The sequence below is a fragment of the Epinephelus lanceolatus genome, chromosome 19 (genome assembly GCF_041903045.1).
Source record: "Epinephelus lanceolatus isolate andai-2023 chromosome 19, ASM4190304v1, whole genome shotgun sequence".
Lineage (NCBI taxonomy): Eukaryota > Metazoa > Chordata > Actinopteri > Perciformes > Serranidae > Epinephelus > Epinephelus lanceolatus.
In genome coordinates, this window is record NC_135752.1 from 2,473,464 (window position 1) to 2,494,139 (window position 20,676).

General features: G+C 42.8%; 2 protein-coding genes across 5 annotated transcripts in view; both read right to left on the reverse strand.

Moving 5' to 3' along the window:
* The window catches only part of lmnb1 (lamin B1), a 67,077-nt gene extending 62,733 nt beyond the window's left edge, over window positions 1-4,344 (reverse strand). Inside the window, exon 1 of the mRNA XM_033646772.2 lies at window positions 3,799-4,344. Within this exon, the coding sequence (XP_033502663.1) occupies window positions 3,799-4,151 (353 nt within the window). The 5' untranslated portion in view covers window positions 4,152-4,344. The remainder of the gene's footprint in view (window positions 1-3,798) is intronic.
* Window positions 4,345-8,758: 4,414 nt separating this feature from the next.
* The window catches only part of prrc1 (proline-rich coiled-coil 1), a 57,475-nt gene continuing 45,557 nt past the window's right edge, over window positions 8,759-20,676 (reverse strand). For 3 of the 4 annotated variants that reach the window (XM_078162156.1, XM_078162157.1, XM_033646775.2), the window contains one exon: window positions 8,759-10,969. In XM_078162156.1, the coding sequence (XP_078018282.1) occupies window positions 10,760-10,969 (210 nt within the window). In that variant the 3' untranslated portion in view covers window positions 8,759-10,759. The remainder of the gene's footprint in view (window positions 10,970-20,676) is intronic. The other variant, XM_033646777.2, reaches the window with a different exon arrangement.

Genomic DNA, 20,676 nt, shown 5'->3' on the forward strand with positions numbered 1-20,676 from the left:
ACCAATTTCAATGGAAGTATGTGTAAAGGGTCTCCTTTTTGAAAATAAATAAAGTAGAGCTTGTCCTTCCAGTTGCATTTTTTTCCAATACCGTAGATAAGCAAATGTACACTGCACAATAACAACTTTAATATGGTATACCTTGACACTGGTATACCGTTGCTACCCGAACTACAATCAGAGCAAAAACCAAAATACTCCCCAAACTATTTTTGGTTTTTCCTCCACCACAAGCTCTGACAGGGGAACACCACATTAATTGAGAACTGCAATTTGTTATATTGGTGGCCGGGGAAAGTCTAGTCAATATTTGTGAAAATTGCACATCAAGTCTGATGGGCTTTATTGTTCTATTGGTGAGATGGTGTGTGTGTGTGTGTGTGTGTGTTTTTGCTAGTCAGAGTGCAGTGTACTTCAGGGGACATTTTGGTCCCCAGATTTTGCTGCAGAGTGAGTGCTTGTCACTCTGCGGCTGCTCTTTGGTCCAAGGAACTGAGGACACAGAGACATCTGCCTGAAGGAAGAGAGGCTGTGCTCTGTAAGGCTCCGAAATAATGTTATCTGCCTTCTGGTTAAAGTGGTGAATTTATAGCTCACTGGTACTTAATACAACACAGTCTCTGGCTTTTGTTTGATATCCAGTGTCAGCAACAAATGTTGCACATTTCTGATCCAATGTTAGTGCAGTTAGCTGGTTTACGTTTACTTCACTGTCACAGTAAACGTTCCACTGAATTCTTTCAAACTCTCTGACTCACACATGTGACATAAAGTAAGATATTCATATTAAACAGGCAAATCTGATTCGTTGAGTCCGATACAGACCTAGGGTTCATCCCAATATCCCTCCTCGACTCCTCCGTCCTCTATCCTCGATCACTTGACCCGGAAATCGACCGAGACTCGCCATCTTGTAGGAGGTCTCAATTCGTTAAATGCGTTTGGAGGAGTCGAGGAGAGAGGAGGCTTTCAGAGGGGAGGGAAGCTAGGATACACGAGTGCAGCCTTCACAGAAGTCTTTTACCGACCGTCAAACCCCCTGATTGGATATCAATTATTGATTGGACAGCCCAGGGCTGCAGCTGATCAGACTGATCTGATACATCACAACATCCCTGGAGTTTCATACAGAGTGAAGACAGATAAGAGATTAAACCCAAGTGCATCACTGCCATGTTTTATACCTATTTTATTTGTTTTCTAATTCACCATTGAGTTAAAAATCTGAACAAGAAAAGGAAACAATAGAGTGTGCCAGTAAACCTGGAACTCTGTTAGCGCTTTTAGCACTTCCGGTTCTCTCGTCTAAAAGTCAATGTTTTTTTGAATGGGATTTTGGTAAAATGCCTCAAATAAGGTCTGTGGTTAACAAAAACTTAAGCGAGTTTCAGGTTTTGTTCTACGACATAAAACACGTTAGTAAATACCCTACTTGTGAATTTTGAAGCTTTTACGTGTCGTAAAAAAGGCGGTTGCTAACAAGTTGCTCAATACGACTACAAACCCTGTCGGGGACATTAAACGTCATCACCCCCGAACAGGCGAGAGTGCTGGCAGTCCGCCATTACAGCTTCTTATTTAGCTTAAACACTCCGATTTCCCCATTATACAATGTTTTTAAAATAAAGCAGCCAAAATCAGTTGAAAGCTTAGTGGCGGTGACGTCAAGAGTCACGCGACCGTGGAGTAGTCATGTAGTCCGTTAAAGCCTAACGTTAGCTTTTTACTTTTGGCGATCGCCTTTAAGCTTCAAATGCGGTATGAAAGGTGTTCATATGTGAAGATTATCCTGCTGAACAAAACCTGCAAGTATCATAAACTTGTGTTAGCCACAGAGCTTATTTTCTGACATAATCCAAAACGCAATGCAAAAATCACATTCACTTTCTCTTCCGGGAACCAACGCAATGCTAAACTTCCGGGTTTTGACGTCAGCCCTGGCACACTCTATACTGAAAGGAAAAGATACTGTATTACTACTAGATGGCCCACCTACAATATACCCCAATTGTCTGAAATGGTATACATTTCTGGTCTCCTAAGTAGGCGTTGTCCCCCGTAGCCCAATCAAAGACGATGGAGAACCGCCAATCAAAGACGAGTACCCCCAACCTCGCTTGGTTATCGTAGATTAGCTGGGCTAACCGTTAGCCGTTAGCGGTGTCTGCAATAACTCAGTAACTCAATAAACGGTCCGTGAAAAAAAATTTTTTTCCAGCGGATATCTTAGTTACAACATGATTGAGCTAGCAAAGCAGTTTTGTGTTGCTATGTGTGGTATTTATTCAGTTTTGGGAAATCACGATGTCCAAGAAGCATCAGTGGCTGCAGCTGACAGGGACAGCTAACAGCAGCAGCAAAGCTAACATCAGGACATCAATGTCATGTTGTAACTAAGACATCCGCTGGAAAAAAATATTTTTAGTAATCCAGTATCTTTGGTGAAACTGCACTGATTTCAACACCAGAGAGGAGATATCTGTTGCCAGATCTCGCGAGAGTGTGTTGTTGAGACAGAAACAGGTCTTGAACAAAGTAAATTTTCTCCTGATTTGTCCGTCTGAAATTTGCCATTTTGGTGTCGGAATGTTCTGAAGATATGTGGCTTGTGATAAATGGGTCCAATATTTGCTTCCGTGACTATGGGGCGAAAGAATCGGCCATAATCTGTAATCACGTTCATTTCTCTCACTGAAGTCAATGGACTCAGGACCTGCTGTTAGTCTCCTAAAGGGGCGTGGTGGTCGCGCACCCCACGTGACACTGATACAGGAAACTGACTCGCAGTGGACCGTCTGGTATCCACCGTCTTTGTTTCTTCTCTCCTCGCGTCTCATCCTCGCATCTCTCCCCCGTGTCCTACGAGGGCGGAGCTAGGATGTGAGGAAGAGACGCAAGTGTGGGAAAATGCAAAATCTGGTTTTGGGATGAACCTCTAGAAATGATACTGTGCGCCCCATTCCTCTTTCTTGTCGGGAATGTATGTGTCTTACAGGTTAAAACATTTTCTTCACTCCTTCTTTGTCATGCTTTCAGTGTCACCTAGAACATCTTTCAACATTCATTGTCTAAGAGCAGCTCCACACTTAATACCCTATGACATCATAAATTTAGGTTTTAACACTTTAACACACCAGCTTTTGGATTTGGGAGAGATGTGATCATGTTTGCTTACATTTTTGGACTGTCTTAGACCATAAGAATAACATGCATGGATTTTGAAAATGGTCATAGCTCCCCTTTAAATTCTGCAAGGTTTTTGTGTCTTGTGCTCTTGACAGATAATAACAGTATTCAGATCTTGAAGGCACCATGTTGCCTTCAATGAACGCTTACTCTTGACTTGTCTGACACTTAAATTGAACCAAAAGGTCAATTTCACTAAATAGTATTCTCTCTTAGTTGGTCAACCTATTTGATTTTGGTGCATTTTAAAAGTCGCTTTGACATTTAGTCTCTTCAGAAACACGGACAATAATGGACCGGTAAAGGCCGTTGATAATCATTTAAAAATATTATCATTTCTAAAATAACTTAGTGATTATACCGACGACAAATGTAAGACTGACTTAGAACGAGCCAAAAACCGAAGGACAGTAAAATCAAGGTGTTAGTCTGAGTGACGCTCTGACCAGAACACGTAACGTTAACGCTAACCTCCCGTGCGGACTTACGTGCGTAATGTTGCAAAAATGGCTCGAAAATCAAAGTCAGTATGCGACGTTAGCCTTTAGCTAATCATCCAAAGTCCGTGTCCGTAACAGACTGTATAACATGAGTAAAGTGTTACAGGCTTACTTCTGTAAAAGCTGCTCATGCTCGGATTTGAGCTTTCCCAGTTCAATCTGCAGCCAGGCCCGCTCCTTGGAGGACTCATCCAAACACCGTCTGGCGTCGGCTAGCTCAGTCTCATACAAGGCTTTCAGTCCGGACACCTCCCGACTCCGCACTTCTTCCCTCTCGCTAATCTGCAAGTGCAGAACGTCGTTTTCAGACTCCAAACTGCGGACTTTGTCAATGTAAGCGGCCAGGCGGTCGTTGAGCTCCCTGAGCTGTTGTTTCTCCTGCAGTCTGGTTATCCTGGACGGACTCAGCGGAGTGCCGCTGCCGCACGTGCTTCTTTGCCCGGTTGGAGTTGTAGCCGCCGCCATTGAAGAAGAGTGGCCAAATAACCCGTTATCAAAAAGAAAATGCAAACCAGAACAAGATATGGATTGTGCGCGTTTAGTGACTTCGTTTCAAGCGCTCATCAGCCGCCACTTCCGAAAATTGTCTTGGAACTATAACCTGTGTTTTCTTATCCCAGTGAAAGAGGGGTTTGGCTTCCTAATATGGCGGCTCATTGTATATTTTACGTTGTGTACCACTAGCCAATGGGGTAGCTCGACGCAATGCGTTCATTCAATTTGAACTTTTGGGTTCATTTGTAATTGTTAACGACGTATGCCGAAACTGTCCCGAGCAGGCGGAGTCAATTTGCATTATGCTCTCTGTAATTTGATGCTAGTTGCGGACATTATTTTGAATCCGTGCGCCCTGGTGTGCACAACAAGTGCTATCTACTTTTTCTGATAACGACTAAGCCTTCCATTGTATTTGTGGCAGTAGTGGCTGCTGGGCCCTATTTGAGAAAATAGGCTCAACAAACTCTGAGTCTAGTCCCGATATCCGGGTTGACCGAGCCTGAGCTGGGAAACTCTGAGTTTTCGGTTCCAGAACAGCTGATCAGAATTAGCTCAATCAATTTTGAGTAGCCTATGTTCAGCCCGAGGGAAGCGCGTTCACGGCGAGCACCAAAAGACATCATCAGTGGAGCGCAGATGACATGATTCCCAGTGGCAGAAAGCAGAAAGCCACTTGTTTCATCCCAGCTGAATCGGAGATTTTGATGACCATGAATGTGAAGACATGAAAAGAAAAAATTCTATTACCTCAGCTGCAGCTAAACAGCGTGAGGTGTGATGGGAAAAGATTGCAGTGTGTTAATAGGTAATGTTAAGTGATGTAGGCTAATATTATGTAATGTGATGCGCTAATGCGTGCTTAATCTACAGATAATATAGAAACATTTTTTTATATCTTAACAGGGTTCATCTATTTTAATATAATTTGCTATATCCTCATACTCAGCTGTGAGCCCAAGCACACTAGGCATCCACTCAAAATCAAATACAAAGATATTGTACAGACTGGTAAAAGTTTTGCTTATACTTTCTTCATTCTGTCAATATTAGGCTGAGGTTAATTGAATTGCTGTGAAATGACTTCCGATTCACGTAATCTCCTTTATGCTCAGATGGAGTTATGATGGGATGTTGAGCCCCATAGGCTAAATGAGCCAGTTACACCGCGGAATCTTTGAATAGGCTATATGAAAAGTTTTTATGAATCATTGCATCATGTAGATTAATTTCTTATTAACACTGACAAACCTACAGTTCTGTGGAATTCCTCTTTTTTCATAGATTATTTCTTGGGCTTTTGTTGCCTTTAATGGCAAAACATAATTAAAAAAGCATAACGTTAAGGGAGAGAGACGGAACGTCACGCGCGAGAGGCTGCACGTTGGGTTTGAACCCGCGGCCGCTGCATCTCGGACTGAGCGTGGGGCGTCCGCACTGTCCACTATTCCACCGAGGCCTCGTACTATTTATGTTGACAATCGAATCTGATTTATGTCCAGGGAAAACGATAAAAACGGGTAAAAGTCCTTTCAGAGCCAGCGTCACTTTTCTTACAGCCGGACAATCCGCTGTCTCTCTGATGTGTTCAGCGTCTCTGATGTTATAAAGAAAAGAATCAAAGGGCAATGCATAAAATTTGCTCCGATGATAATGTAAATCCACGATGTGTAATATATTTGATATATCTGGGTGAAACAGATTGTTAAGATAAATTATAGGCTACTAGAGCATGATGTGAAATTGTATCTTTCATAGGCTACAGCTCCTCCGGGCAGACATCCAAACTGGGTCTAATCATCCTCTCTTTCCGCATCAGTCTCTGAATAAACTGTGCCCCAACGTCCACGACCTCATTTAATAAAGGACACGCCATGTTTCTCCTTCCTGCTACACGCTCAGCGAGCGATCAGCCTGCGAGCCAGCAGGTTTGCTTCGCGGAGTAAGTTGCCATAGTAACTGACTCAGGGTTTCACTGAACTGGCTTTGTGAAACGGAAAACGCTCATCTCAGGCTCAACATAGGCTACTCAGAGTTTTCACTAATCCTGCTTTCTGAAATAGGGCCCGAGGGGTAGGCTATTCCAGAAAGCGGGTTTAGTGAAAACTCTGAGTAGCCTATGTTAACCCTGAAATGAGGGAAACTCTGGGTTTTCAGTTCCACAAAGAGAGGTAAATCAAACTGAGTCAATCACCATGGCAACTGAGTCTGTGAACCTAACCTGCTCAGTGGTCAGGTTTTTCTCTGTCTCCTCCCTCTTACACGCTGTTTCATTTCCTCATTCATTCAGTCCGTGTCAGAGCTTGTATCGAAGCGCAATAATTAGCGGAGATTTACCGTCTGTCACAGTCTAAATCCTGCTGGATATTAGTTTGTTACTCAGGACTGTCTTAAGTTGCTGAATTTATGCACATCAATCATTTCTTTGGACATCAGCTTTTGTCTTTACATTGAAATATTACACAGCGAGAAGTCACCCTCAGCTCAGAATCAAACCTCTGTCCTTTTTATATTTATTAAGCAATTTTTTTATGTTACAAGACTGTCAATAAATGTCCCATAATGCATTGCCATTTACAGTAAAAACTAAATAAATACAATGCATTGTTGTAAGATTTACTGTAGAAATTACATCAATTGCTAACAGTGCACTGTGCACAAGGATCAGACTGTCAGTCTGTTAGAGCAGCTCCCAAATGTTTATTGCACATAATGTGTAGGTCTAATTATTTACATTTTAAAAATGGGTATGAAGCTTTAGACACGTAGTATCACTGACTAATGATCTCTATCACTGATGTCATTGGTCGCACTGATGGAACATAATTCCTATAGCCTAATATTGGGGATTATATGTTCATATTTCTGAGTGAGCAATGGTGCAGCATCTCACTGTCTTTACATTTACTACATTTGTAGCTGAAAAAAATTCACTGAATGCTGTTGAGTCAAGACAGAAATAGATGTCCAACATTTTCTGTATTTTAACCTCAACGTCTTTTCAAGTGCAAATCACCAAACATATTATTACTGGGTCAGACTGTGAGTTTACAGTCATGTCTTTATGTCTTTGATCTATAGCCTAGCCTATATGTTTTAAATCTTCTGCCTCCTGTGTGTTTCCCCATCAGATTAAATCTGAACAAATATATTATTATATATTATTAATATAATGTATCAACAGTCTGATACACAGTCAGATTCCACTACTTTATCTTCATTAAGGAAATGTAAGTCTGATAAATGATGAATAAACGGACAACACTGAATAAAACTTTTTTTATGAACCTTATGTTTAACTTATTGACACTTTCCTCGCTCTGACTCAGGCTCTTCTTTTAAAGATAAACGTGCACCGTCTGCTACACATGCATTAATATCTCTACATCCACTGGATTAAAATGGAGGCGCTGTCTTTTATTTACCTGTTGCCATGGTGAATCGTGCAGTCGGCGCTCCATTGATGATGGCTTTTTATTGTCGGCTTAACTCAGAGTGAACATATTCAGAGTTGACTGAACTAACTCAGATCAGCTGTTCTGGAACCGGTAACTCAGAGTTTCCCATCTCAGGGTAAATTAACTCAGAGTTCAGGGTTAGACTCAGAGTTTGTTGAACCTCCTACCTGGAATACCCCTCTGGACTATCACAGACAAAAACAAAGTGCTCAGGGAGGTAAAAACAACATTAGTAACCTATGACAAGATAATGAATATCACATAAATAATTAAAATACTGACCCAGATATCAAAGGGTAATTCAATTTGTAGATACTCATTAGTTATTTTGTACTGTACTGCATACTGCAGCATGCCTAAAGGCAGAGCTGACAACAAACAAGTAAAAACAAACACCTCTGCACAGAGAAAAACTGAGCTATTGGTGTCACTGCAATAATAGCCTCCTCTTTATTTTGAAGGCAACAAGGTGGACCAGAGTTTCTTACACTTTGTTCATTTGGAGGGAAACTGATCACAGAGAAGAGGAAATGGGCTGCTGACCCCAAACCTATTTTTGGACACTTGTCAAGATTAATTCACTATATACATTCATTTACTACGGGGGGTTTGGAGCCTATCCCAGCTGACATTGGACGAGAGGCAGCGTACACCCTAAACAGGTCTCCAGACTTTCGCGGGGCTAAAACGTAGAGACAGGCAACCATTCACGCTCACATTGACACCTATGGGCAACCAGTATGTGATTGATTTTAGGCACGTTTATGGGACGCAAAATACACAGAATTGTCTTTTCACTCAAACTTCACAAACAGTGCTCAGTCTACTGTATGAGTAACTCCCCTTTCTGACAGCCATCCCATTGCCTGAATAAGCATAACATATATATATTTATAATTTTCCAATCTCAGGTCACTGGTAGTCTTCTGTTGCAATAACTCATGGGTCAAAATATGTTTTTATCAAATGAAGTGCAAAGAATTAAGTGTTAGGGTTGCAACGTTATGGAATTTTTACAGTACGATAACCATCTCAGAAAATAACGCAATTTCATGGTATCATAGACTGTATATTATTATCAGTCAGAGTGACCCTCAAAGGAATGAAAAAGAAATGTTATTTTTGGTTGAACAAACGTTTTATTACTTTATTTTAAACTTGGAACCACTTTCTTAATGGGAATATTTGTAAAAAGTATTCCATTTGAATATAACTAAAAATTAAGGAGAGATTTAATGTCCAGTTGCATTTTTTCCCAATATCGTGGCAAAGCAAAAAGTATGATAACAGTCAAATTTTATATTACAGAAAACCTAAAAACCGGTATATCGCTGCAACCCTAAGTATACACAGACAGAGCACTATGCAGACATGAGGTCAGAGGTGTCATGCCTACTTTGAACAAAGGCTTTGATTATCAGTCTGCCATAGCGGAGCACAACTGTTGAATATGTTTACAGGTCGTCATTTTATCATTTAACCTTTACTGAACAAAATCTTAATGTGAGTGGGTACTATTATTCTCACACACTGTTTCATCAGTTTTTCATACAGTACAATATCAAGAGCCATCCTGCTGAGGTCATTTTGACTGAATCGAATGCTTCAATACGATAAACTATCTTTTTTTTTTTTTTTTTTTAGCACAACTACTTAATTCTGAGTCAGTGCTTTAGAAGCTGCTCAGGGCCCCTGACCCCCAGGGCCCCCTCTGAGGCACCAGGTTCAATGTGTGGCAAAAGATTTATGGTAATTTAAAAAACTGTAATTTTGCACTTAACACAACAAATTATTACATAAATCTGGCATAAGCAAGAAGCAAAGGGATGCCATTAATGCATAGAGAGGGGTAGGAATGGTGAGTTAACAGATGGTCATTTTAACTCCAGCGCCTCCTACAAAGTTAATCTGGCTGCGGTTCAGGAACTTTTCGTCGTTATTTATTTACAGTAAGAAAAAAACAGTAGAAGGTGAATGGTGGATGGAAACAGCTCAGAAAACAAAAATATACACACAAAATAAAATTCTCAGATGGCGTTTCTTTTAACCAGCTATATAAGGAATAGTAATGTGAAAGTGGCAGTAGCATCAGGATACCAGCACATATCTTGTATCATTTCCTGTTACTTCAAAACAGTATACTAGTTTCTTGAATACTAACTGCCACAATAATACACTGCCAACTTTAGTACAAAGTAGAATTTACAGTGCTGCAGTATAAAGTGGAGGACTTCACAGGTCTACTCAGTTGCTAATATCCAAGGCGCAACCCCGGGCCAGGTCCACATTAAATGAATTCTCAGTGAGTCAGGGTTTTTTCTATACCTTCAGGTTCAATTTGGCGTTCTCTCTCTATGTTTGAGTCTGTCTGGGTCTACAGCATTTGAATTAGGACTCCTTTTAAGGGACATTTTTTTCAACCATGTTTGTGTCAACGCAGTGTGGAAAATGTGTGAAAATGAACAGTGTTTAGCTTCCCCCCACATGACCAGCACCTGGAAATGCTTTATTTTGCTTCATCAGTGACGCCTTTTACTTCATTCACTGTTTCGCAATTTTGGCTGGTGGACGGCGGGGAGCTCCAGAAACAGGTGGCTAGGGCACACACTCCTTACATCATGGTGACACAGACCTGGGTAAAAATTGGCAAAGTATAATTTTAAGTAAGAAAAGTTCAAGTATAAAGTTTTGATTGTGTGAGTATATGGAAAACGGCTGAGACATACTCCATGTAATAGTCTCTATGATAACCATAAACATTCATTAACAGAACAAGACAACAAAATAATGCCACAATATGTGCTAAGGTTGCTGATACTAATATACACAATGTTTAATAATATCTAAATGAGGATGATGAGATCATTAGTTAATGGTTAAGTCTTCTTTAAAGCCTGAGTGGACAAGTAATGATTTGATATCTAATGGCCTCTCAGAAAAACCTTGCCAACATTTGTGAGCAAATACATCAAGAACTTTAAAAGAAATGTGCATTTGGCTTTGCAGCGGAAGGACAGATGAGAATGGATGGAGAGATACAAGGAGCTTTGCTGTTCCATCAGCTACTTTTTCCTCCAGCATCTCCTCCCAGTATGTGACAGAAACTGGAGCTATTCGGTCTCACACAGTTCTGGGTGGCAGCTGCTGTTTGTAGATTCCAGCAAGAGCTTTGGCAGCACTCTGGATCATCTGGTGAAGGGTCATGCCCGTCATGGTCTGATGCCAGTCTGTACTGTTGATGTTGGGCAGGCTGCGCTCCAGGACCTCACCCACTGTAACAATCAGACCTGACCAGCGCAGGTTGTAGTCTGGAGGGGTCAGGGACTGAGCCTGCAACGAGAGGAAGGTTACAAAACAGTTTGATGAGTTGCTGGGGGTTTCTATGTGAATGATATTGAATAAAGTTTCTAAGGCTGAAGCTGATATTTGTCCCTATCAATGACAACATACCAAGCTGCAACAACAGTGGTTGAAAACTGAAGTGGTTACTGGAGGTGTAACAATGCATATAAGTCACGGTTTGGTGTGAATTTGGTACAGCAGAAAAAAGTCCAACTACATAAGAATAAATGCATGTCAAAGACAGGCACAATCCTCTTGCTGGACAGAGCATTTTGTCCACTGGCAAAATTATTTATTATTATTATAACAGTTCTGTATTGCACTGTATGAACACTGAACAAGCTGGGCCTTTTCCTGACCTTGAAAAACTTATTCATGCTTTTGAATTCTTGCGCCTTGACAACTGGAATGCACTGTTTACATGCCTCAGTAAATCTTTAGTAGCTCGGCCTCAACTAGTACAGAATGCTGCAGCTCGTATTTTAACTGGGACAAATCATAGGTCACATATTACCCCAATTCTCGCCTCCCTCCACTGGATGCCAGTTAACCTCAGAACTGATTTTAAGATTCTTTTAATAACTTTAAAGCTCAACATGGTTTAGCCCCCAGTTATATAATTGAGCTTCTGACTATCTATGCTCCAAGTTGTGACCGGAGATCCTCAAGCCTACCCTCACTATTTGTCTCTATATCAAGGGTGGTAATTAAAGGTGACCGGGCTTTTGCCATCAAGGCCCTGAGGCTCTGAAATTCTTTTAGAGATTAGGCTAGCTAGCACATTACCTGTTTTAAATTCATTGCTTAAAGGGGCAAAAAGCGAAATCGTTTCACTGCTAGGTTTGCTGTTGTGCACTGCCTGTAGACCAAAACAAAGCTTCCCTCTACCTCTGCTCTCCACCTCCCACCCCACTTGCCTCGTCTGTGCAGTCGAGCACCGCAGCACCTCCACGGACTATTACATCCAGACGGTCCCGGTGTTTCCTCCGCAGGCTCCACTTCACTCAGCTGCCCGATAAACCCGCTGCTTCTTCCCACATTAACCTGAATAACAAACCAGGGCTCGGTGCTCCGGTTGGATCCAAACGGAGAGCTGGGGCTAACGTTAGCTGAGAAGCTAGCGGAGGCTAACTGGCTATGCTGGCAACTGAGTGAAGTGGAGCCTGAGGAAGAAGCACCGGTTAGCCCCGGTTTCACTACAGGCAGATTCACTCGCCACAGGGGCGAGGAAATAAAACCTAAACAGCCAACTTAGTTTGGCTTAGTTTAGCAGTTAGCGATGTCTTTCACTCACTCTCAGTCTCTGCTGTGTTTAGCTATTTCCCTGCTTTCCTGTTAGCGTTAGCACTAGATGGCTGCCACGCTTGCGTCCCTACTCTTCTCCGTGAGCCGGAGCCGTGAGCCCGCCAGGCTCACGGAGAAGAGTAGGGACGTTAGCGTTTAGGGATGGGTCACGATTTTTGATTTTCTAAATTTATTTATTTATTTGACATGCAATTCAGCTCCTAACCGCACGAGGGCAGTCTAGGATTGCTACAGCGGTGTGAGATGCTCCGTGTGAGATGAGGCGATTATTCGAAAAATTGTCGAATACTTTTTGAATATTCAATATTTTTGAATACTGTTTTTGCTTGTGTTGCCCATCCCTATTAGCGTTAGCACTAGTCGGCTGCCACGCTAACGTTCCTACTCTTCTCCGTGAACCCGTGGCTCATGGCTCCGGCTCACGCAGAGTAGGGAAGTTAGCGTTAGCCCCTGGAGTTAGCATTAGAGCTACTACGGCTACTGGAGTAACTTACAGATATGGAGTTCTTCTACCAGCTCTTCTAGTCACTGAGCCTCGCCTCCATCTCGGCAAATATATTACATTTAATACAGGGACCATCATCATTGAAGTAGGCAGGGGAATAGCTAAACACAGCCCGCCAGGGTGCCTGCCAGGCTACATTTTACAATGCTAATTGTAAATGTTAGCTGGGCTGCCGGGCTACTCACCTAACACAACCGTAATGCCTGACCCATTGCTGGGACCGAGCCGCTAATAACTCAAGCTCCGGACATTAACCCATGCTATGATTCTAACATTAAATTTAATTGAAATGACATAGCGACATGTACCTAATGTTACCGTAACACTAATTAAAACAGACATTTGACTCTGCCATTTCACTTCGAAAATACGCGCTGCCATTGCTCACTGGCTGTAGCCTTTTATAGGGAGGGAGGGTCAAGGGCACGTCACTCTATCACCGTTTAGACTAATCTGATGTTTGTAAAGTCTATAAACACAATGGTTATCGTAGATTAGCTGGGCTAACCGTTAGCTGTTAGCCGTGCCTGTAATAACTCAATAACTCAATAAACGGTCTGTGAAAAAAATATTTTTTCCAGCGGATGTCTTAGTTACAACATGATTGCGTTAACTGGAGTAGTTTCATGTCGTATCCGACAACGGGAGGCTTTTAACGGATGACGATCCTGATGTTAGCTTTGCTGCTAGTGTTAACGTTAGCTGTCCCTGTCAGCTGCAGCCACTGATGCTTTCTAGACATTGTGATTTCCCAAAACTGAATAAATACCACACATAGCAACACAAAACTGCTTTGCTAGCTCAATCATGTTGTAACGGCTGGATGGTTGATGCGTACATGCTGATTCAGGTGCTATCAGAGCCGATCCGCGCATCACTATGGCTTAATAATCAACTCAGTCAATAAAAACAACCCGTCCTGTGTTAGGAGTGTATGTCGCTGACAGAAAGAAAGAAAGAAAAGGGAAAAAAAGATAGAAAAGCAGCGTACACCTCGCATATTTATTTCTCACAGTTGCGCACACGTGTGGCTGGCATGCAGAAGCACCGTCTGTGTGTCTGTGTGTCGAGGGTGTGAGCCGCAGCTTCAGCTGCTCAGGTAGAGAGGCTTAGCCCGGTGTGTTTTTTCGCTGATTCGGTTCTGCAGGTTCTCTGCTGGTACACTGGAGACGGGGATCAAGCAGTTTGTCTCACTCGGGATAGATTGTGCTTTTTTGGTTCATAGTTTTTGATTGACGTGCGATTTATTCGCGCTTAGAGGGAATTATTTTTAACGGCAATTACCGGATAACGGAAACGTGGGCACAGTTATCTATATAAAATACACAGACTAACTAACTAACTAACTAACTTATTGACTAACATAAACAATTGAAAAAAAAGCTTGCACCGTTAGCTCCGGTAAGGGAAAGCATGAGGGAAAGCGGCTGACCGGAAGTCATGCACAAAAACACGGAAGTTGATCACTATTTACTTCCGTGTTTGAAAATAAGGTGGATACTCCAGATGAAATTGCACCTCTAGTTCTTCACATAGCAATTTTTTAATTCCTTCAATCTAGAAATGATGAATTTCGCTTATTGCTCCTTTAAAACAAATATTTATAGGAAAGCTTTCCCTTTTAATGCCTGATTTGTACTTTTTGATCTGTAACTTCTGCGTTTTATGTGTGTTTCTGAGCTCTTAACATTTAAAAAAAAAATACTGTATTGTTTTTGTTGTCTTATTTTCATGTAGCCTACTTTGTGAAGCAATTCGTAACCTTGTTTAGATAAGTGGTATACAAATAAAATTACTAATATTATTATTGTTATTATTAAACACTTTCCCAAAAGGCAACTGGTCACACCTGGGTCAAATGACTACAGTAGTCACAAATGTTGGGATTCACAGGACCACAGATGATTTGTCATTTGGTAAAATCTAAACTGGACATGTAAAGGCTTTTTCCTCTGCATGCTCTTTGTTCTCCAAACAAAGACAGCTATTTGAGACCCATCTCCAGGATGTCTCACCTCACACCTCAGTGAGACTCAAGTCTCAAAACTTGATTGGACAGGACTTTTACAGTGACATGTGACTCTGTGATGTCACAGGCATCTGTAGAAGGTCTGCTCCCTTTAGACAATATTCGCTCTTTACTCTGGAGCTGCCAAGCAGCCCACACCTCTCTTTCCGGCTGGGCCTGGACCAGCCCAGATACTCAAACCCTTGCTCCTTGCCCTGAACCATCAAAAGTGGGACAATTGATCACAGACTCTCTAACCCGAACCAGAAAGTTAAGGCCCATTTCCACTGCAGGAACTTCGGGGTAATTTAATGAGGCCGGGGCCGTTGGTGCGTGACAGAGTTCCAGAACTTTTACAGGGGCTAAACAAGTCCCTGCCTCGGAGTAGATACTCAGAACGGCCCCGAGAAACTCCTGGCTGGGGCTTGGGGATTACTTGGTGCTGATTGGATATACTCAAGGCGGGATGTGACATTTTGTAATTAATAACATGGTTATCATAGATTAGCTGGGCTAACCGTTAGCTGTTAGCAGTATCTGTAATAACTCAATAAACGATCTGTGAAAAAAAAAATTTTTCCAGAGGATATCTTAGTTACAACATGACTGAGCTAGCAAAGCAGTTTTGTGTTGCTATGTCTGGTATTTATTCAGTTTTGGGAAATCACGATGTCTAGAAAGCATTAGTGGCTGCAGCTGGCAGCAGCACCAAAGTTAACATCAGGACGTCATCTGTTAAAAGCCTCCCTTTGTTGGATACGACATGAAACTACTCCAGTTAGCTCAATCATGTTGTAACTAAGACATCCGCTGGAAAAAATATTTTTTTCACGGACCGTGACCGGAGTTATTACAGACACCGCTAACGGCTGACGGCGTCCCTACGCCCCTACGTCGCCCCCCGGTCAAAATGGGCGCACAACGATTACGTCACATCCAGAGCCCGGTAACTACAGGAACCTTCCTCCTACTCTGCTCTCTCAGTAGAGACACGGCGGTTGAGAAGGCCGAGCGAGAGGACATTCCTGTAGTAGTTCCTGCCCCCCAAACAGTACCAGGAACTTCAGTGGAAATGGGCCTTTAGAGGTGCAAGCACAAGTTTTGCAACTAGCTTTCTAGCAACAAGGAGAACCAAGCGAGTTAGCACCCAACGTCTAACTCTGCAAAGACCCTGAGTGATCAGCTTCCTCAGAGTTTCACCTTTGGAACAAAGGAAACAACAAAGACTGCACCTGGAACCACAGCTCTTTCCAGCCTTCTTCCGCTGGCTAACAAAGCGCAGCACCAAGTGACTCTTTCTTCCATCCGTTCAAGGATCGGTAATGTAACAACTGGGCATAGCTTTATCACAGCTTTACAGGCTAAGCAAGACTGTTTAACTTGTTGTATGTGATTTGATGCTGTTTACTGAGTTATTGTTGTGATAGTTTGCAGTTAGGTCATTGATTAGTTGGCTTTGCCAAAGTGAAGTGTTTAGTTTGCTAATACTGTTCACAAACAGATTGTTGCACACAACTAAACAATCTCTGCACCAATCCAGACTGTTTTGCAACACAAATCACATTGACATAGACTCATTAACAAATAGGCTTTCAACAGAGCTACACATAAACAGGCATCTCAAAGTTCCTGTTTCTTTTCCTTTGTCTTTGTCCAGACCACACGGTCAGACAAACACCTCCCCCGACCTGAAGCCAGCTTTGATTCAGCCATCTTGCTCTGTTGTCAGCCATTTTGTTTAGTAGGCCAAATGGCTCTTTGATCACCACACTCGCCTTTGTCTCTCTCTCTCTCTCTCTCTCTCTCTCTCTCTCTCTCTCTCTCTCTCTCTCTCTCTCTCTCTCTCTCTCGCTTGCGCACGCGCACACGCACGCACACACACACACACACACACACCAAGCTTGTACATAGTTAGTTAGAATTTGAGAATTTGTGTGTTTTGCTTTGCTTTGCTAGTTTGTGAATAAATATAATTCTTTGGAATCATACCTGCTGTCTGTTTAATGTTGCACAAGGGTGAATGAATAGTCAACCTCTGCTGCATTAAGAACTCCGAAATCCTTCAGGCTTTACTGTTAATTTTGGTTACTGTCATTAATTTAATTATTAATCAAAACTCCAAACTAATAGCGTATTTTATGAGACTGATATCTTTAACTGGCTATCATTTCCCCTTTACGGGAATGGTGCCCCACAAGGTGATTTAATGTTAATTAAGTCACAGTATTTAACATAATTATTAATTATTATTAATAATTATTAATTATTTCAGATAGCCAGTTTACAACTTTATTGGTGCCTCCGTGTGACACCCTCTAATTTATGTTCCCAACATAACTGGTGTCGCCGTGTGAGACCTAATTTATGTTCCCAACACAAATATTCATCGGCCCCAGCTCTGGTTGGTAGTGATGGAAACACACTCAGGTGAATGCTCAACTGCATTTTTAAAGAATTGTAACAATGAAAAAGAAATAGAAATTGTCTTTTTGCCTTTATTTGACAGTATTTAAGTGTGAAAGGAAGAGAGAGAGGGGATGACATGCAGCAAAGGGCTGCAGGCTGGAATTGAACCTGCGGCCACTGCAGCATGGACATTGCCTTTGTTAATGCTAATTTTAGCCCCTTAATCGGGGAGATACAATAGCGCGCCACCAAAAAAATACTATCTGTTTCCGTCGTTCCAAATTAATCTGCACGGAATCTGAAAAAAAAAAAAGACTAAATAAGTAAGATAGAAGAAACCACTGTTAAGTTTTCACAGGGCTCCATGCTGCTTTTTACTGTTTACTAAGTTGTCTTCTGGCCTGTTGGTGATGTTGAGTGTAACACACCAAAAAAAAAAAAAAACAAAAAAAAAAAACAACAACAAACAAATAAACACCCCACACACAGAAAGGCCTACTCATCTGCGGCAGAGCCGTGTGCACAGCTCTGGGGCTTCATTTATAAAACTCTGCAGAGAATCCACACTATCTGTTTGCGTACATACAAATGAGGAAATTTAAGTAGGCCAAACAATATTCTGAATTATAAAACTTTATGTACACCTGCCAGTATGCAGTTTCTTTTTATAAATCCCAAATCAACTTGAAATTGTCTGCACATGGACCAGCCTCATATCCCACTCTCTACACGCCAACATTCAACCATAAAGGGTCAATGCAAAGCACCTCATTAATGCTGATGCATAGACATGAGCCAACTGATCAATGGTTCTTTGCGGTAAATCATGGCAACGACTGAGAGGAAAACCAAGAAAAACGCATAAGCCTGATGCAGAAATCACTGTTGCTTTTTGGTGAGCTGAAGGTCAGAGAGCACATAACCTGTATTTTGGTGGGCAGTGGGGTCACAAACTGAAAAAAAGGCAGCGAGTAGAAACATGTTACTGCTGCTGTTAATGCAGTGAGTTCAGCAAGCAGGACACCACCAAACTTTGTTTCTTTTTTTTTTTTTTTTAAAAAAGGTCAAATCTAAAGGTGGAGGCCAAAACAAAAGAATTGCACCCTGCGATCTTTGCTAATTTACGCAGTCCATATGTGCAAGTGGTGCTGGGTGAGAAGTGCAGTACGGCAATGGTTGAGGTGATCGGGTAAAGCCAGACGTTCCTGAATCCTATCACTTGCCACAGCCTGGCATCATCCAGCTGCGCATGGTGCTCTCCACAGCTGACCATAAGTGTCAGCAGCATACAGTCTGACCCCGACCCTCTCCTCTGCACTCCGGTGGTGGGGAATGTGATAGTGTGACAGCGCTAATGAAATACTGAGCAGGTATTTGAGATTTAAGGTGACCTCTTTTGCAATCAAAAGGTGTTTATGGAAAAGTTCTGGCTCACTGGCACAAATATAAATAACACTGCATTTGAATTTTTATGAAGTGGATCTATAAGAAACGTGTGATATGTGGTGAATTTAAATACGTAGCAGAGCGTTAGCCGCGGCATGACGGAGGGACGCACAGCCAGTTAGCCTCCGCTAGTCTCTGAGCTAGCCCCGGCTCTCTGTTTGGATCCAACCGGAGCACCGAGCCCTAGTTTATTATTCAGGTTAAAGTGGGAAGAAGCAGCGGGATTATTGGGCAGCTGAGTGAAGTGGAGCCTGCGGAGGAAACACCGGGACCGAATGAATGTAATAGTCCGTGGAGGTGATGTGGTACTTGGCTGCACAGATAGGCTGTCAGGATGTACCACTCTAACACTCCGCTCTCTCTCACGCAGGCGCAGAAAGTACGTGCCACTTGGCCATCGGATGTAGTCCGTGTGGTGTGTTCAAATGCAACTGACACAGGGCGACGTGAAGCGACGTAGACGATGCAACAGTTGGCTTTCGTCGCCGCTAGTTCTTTCCAAGCATTGTGATGTACTTTGCTTCTCCCACTCTCTCCAGCAGCTCATCAATCCTTGGCATGGGATAGGACTCAAACTTTGAAACTGCATTAAGGTACCTGAAGTCAATGCACAGTCTCAGCGAACAATTATTCTTGGGGACCAACAACACTGGGCTGCACCACTCACTCGACGACTCTTCAATGATGTCCATCTCCAGCGTCAGCTCAATTTCTTTTCTCAGCTGCGGGACCAGACGCTCAGGAATCCTGTAGCTCTTGCGGCGGGGATGGCATCAGGCTTCAGGTGGATTTTGTGCTTGACAAGGGTTGTGAAACCTGGCCTTACTTGAAAAAGCTCTGGGTCCAACAGTGCCTTTATCTCCCTCTGCTGGTCTGGCTGAAGGTGAGACACATCTGCTGAACCAGTCTCTGTGTCAGTAGTGGGGAATGACTGCTCCCTCTCATCGTCAGATCCATCAGTGGCACAGATGAAGAGCTGCTGGCGGACTGGTGGCTGCTGTGGCTGCAGAACAGGCAGCTGCTGACTTGGTTGCGAAGGCACCTGGAACTCTTTCAGCAGGTTAATGTGGAAAACGCTGACATTTCTTTTGTTTCTCTGGCATAAAAAAGTTCATAGGTGACCTTACTCAGCCGTCTGGTGATTTTGTTTGGCCCCTGCCACCTTGCTAACAGCTTGCTGGAGTAGCAACACCTGCTGGCCTGGCTGGAAAGTTCTTTCCCTGGCCTTCCTGTTGTACCACGTCTTCTGGTAAGCCTGTGCAGCTTTCATGTGCTCTTGGACTAGAGCAGTCATCTCGCCAAGACTCTCTCATTTTCAAAACATAGATGACCACATTGTCCTGCTCCACTGGTGGGCTCTCCCAATGCTCTCTCAACAGGTCCAGTGGTCCCCTCACCTGGTGCCCGTAGAATAGTTCGAAGGGCGAGAATCCCGTCGAGGCCTGGGGAACCTCCCGGTAGGCAAACAGCAGGTATGGCAGCCACTGGTCCCAGTCTGAGCCTGTGTGGGACACAAACTTCCGCAGCATGTTTTTCAGGGTCTGGTTGAAACATTCCACCAGCCCGTCCGTCTGGGGATGGTATAGGGTGGTCTTAATACCCTTATCACCAAGCAACTTGTATACCTGCTGCAGAAGTCTGGACAGAAAGTTTGTGCCACAGTCTGTAAGTACCTCCCTAGGTATGCCCACCCTGGAGAAGAGCTGTATGAGACAATCTGCAACCAACCTGGCCTTTATAGATCTTAGGGGTAAGGCTTCTGGATAAGGCATGGCATAGTCACAAATCACTAAGATGTACCTATTACCAGCACTACTTCATTCCAGAGAGCCTACTACATCCATCCCTATCCTGTCAAAAGGAGTTTCTATCAGTGGTAACGGCTGTAGTTGTGCACGGGCTACTCCCCTAGGTGAGGTGAGTTGGCATATCTCACAGGAGGAACAAAAATCTAATTTTTTAATTTAACTTGAGTGTACATTCCTGGCCACACAAATCTCCTGGAGATTCTACTCAATGATTTCT